A 2,433-nucleotide genomic window follows, 5' to 3' on the forward strand; every position below is an offset into this window, starting at 1 on the left:
ACAAAACAAACCAAATCGTAGTTCGAACTGCGCATGCCCGGATCCAAGGTCAATCAACATAAACCTGTTTGTTTATGTTGACCTTAATACAGGCATGCGCAGTTCAAACTACGAATTGGCTTATTGATTGGCAATCGCATTGTATTTATAGGGAGCTGTCGATTGCATGACAATGGTACGACTTAGAATGCAATGGCATCACTAAAAGTCATCTGCACATGCGAGAACGTTAAGGACACCTCGTCGAGTAGTTTCTGGAACGCAATTTGGCCAAATCTATGTATGCAGAGAACGTAGGACACCAGGTATGACAGTCATGCATGAGTGATTACATTCTAGCGTAGCTTCGTTGCACAAATTGAAATTATTTGGGCCTAACACATTTCAATATACTTTTAAAAAACATTAAAATTTACACGCAAATTTTACTCAAAATTAGTTTATTCATAAAATTGGTTCTGTATGATCACGTAATCAAAACCAAACTCATATCATATTTATTTATCTTTTCTTGTATAGGCACGGTTTAAGAATCTCATTCATGCCTTCCGAGATCTCTTTAGGAGAACTTTGCTTCTTGAAGTCAAATGAGATGAAAAACTTGTTGCTAGTATCCTGAAAGAAATTCAAGAAAGTCATATATTAATAATAATAATAATAATAATAATAATAATAATAACAAGCCAGTTGCATGATACTTAACCTGCCTATTTGTTAGCGCAGTATTTTCGTGATGATTAGTGAAGGCGCACTCCAACCCTAACATTAGGGATTGGCAAAAGATTTAGCAGGAAAAATAAACTTTATAGAATTATATATTCAGAACTTTAAATTCTTTCTACACTACCTGAAACCCCTGAATATCCCTAGTCTTCATTGTATGGGGCTTGCCATTCCAAAACCAGCGTACTGTCGCTAATTGTTGGCGTTATCGTATAGTTATAGTACAGAGAAACTTTCCTCATAACTTTGGCAATAGTAAGTCGATTTCAGATTTCTGGTCACTGATGCAGATTTTGGGATGGCAAAACTCATTCTTTTGGGGCTAGAAAGATTGTTGGAGCGAGACCTCAATAATCATCACTATGTGAAACTTACTTAAAGTAGTGTCTAGTGATCCTCACTGATCTTTATACTTAAAAGTTTAAGCATACTATGCTATACTATATAATAGTGTAAAAAATTCCCCATTACAGAATAGACTTGTCCACTATGAGTTGATTATTGTCCAGTAGGCTGCCATGGAGGAATCCTCCATTATTAAACAATAACTTATTATTATTTTCCCCAATGCCTGAACAGAGTTGAATGTAGAATGCATCTTGCAGTGTAAAAATCTCAGATTCTTGTGTATGTGATTAAAAGCCTTAAGCCCTGCCCACACTATCACATTTTATTTGACAAAAACATGTGACATGCCCACCATGACCATATATAGGCAGATCATGACTATATATGGGCACATCATGACCATATATAGGCACATCATGATTATATATGGGCACATCATGACCATATATGGGCACATCATGACCATATATAGGCATATCATGACCATATATAGGCACATCATGACCATATATAGGCAAATCATGACTATATATGGGCACATCATGACCATATATAGGCACATCATGATTATATATGGGCACATCATGACCATATATTGGCACATCATGACCATATATAGGCACATCATGACCATATATAGGCAAATCATTACTATATATGGGCACATCATGACCATATATAGGCACATCATGACCATATATAGGCACATCATGACCATATATAGGCACATCATGACCATATATAGGCACATCATGACCATATATAGGCACATCATGACCATATATAGGCACATCATGACCATATATAGGCACATCATGACCATATATAGGCACATCATGACCATATATAGGCACATCATGACCATATATAGGCACATCATGACCATATATAGGCACATCATGACCATATATAGGCACATCATGACCATATATAGGCACATCATGACCATATATAGGCACATCATGACCATATATAGGCACATCATGACCATATATAGGCACATCATGACCATATATAGGCACATCATGACCATATATAGGCACATCATGACCATATATAGGCACATCATGACCATATATAGGCACATCATGACCATATATAGGCACATCATGACCATATATAGGCACATCATGACCATATATAGGCACATCATGACCATATATAGGCACATCATGACCATATATAGGCACATCATGACCATATATAGGCACATCATGACCATATATAGGCACATCATGACCATATATAGGCACATCATGACCATATATAGGCACATCATGACCATATATAGGCACATCATGACCATATATAGGCACATCATGACCATATATAGGCACATCATGACCATATATAGGCACAGCA

The 2,433-nt window shown here is 36.5% G+C and overlaps 1 protein-coding gene across 1 annotated transcript in view; it reads right to left on the reverse strand.

Annotated features, from left to right (window-relative positions):
* Positions 1–422: 422 nt before the first annotated feature.
* The window catches only part of LOC117112833 (ribosomal RNA-processing protein 8-like), a 6,007-nt gene continuing 3,996 nt past the window's right edge, over positions 423–2,433 (reverse strand). The window contains exon 6 of the mRNA XM_033256017.1: positions 423–615. Within this exon, the coding sequence (XP_033111908.1) occupies positions 502–615 (114 nt within the window). The 3' untranslated portion in view covers positions 423–501. The remainder of the gene's footprint in view (positions 616–2,433) is intronic.

Source organism: Anneissia japonica, unplaced genomic scaffold (assembly GCF_011630105.1).
Source record: "Anneissia japonica isolate Jap-2015-1 unplaced genomic scaffold, ASM1163010v1 scaffold172582_len1462937_cov174, whole genome shotgun sequence".
Lineage (NCBI taxonomy): Eukaryota > Metazoa > Echinodermata > Crinoidea > Comatulida > Comatulidae > Anneissia > Anneissia japonica.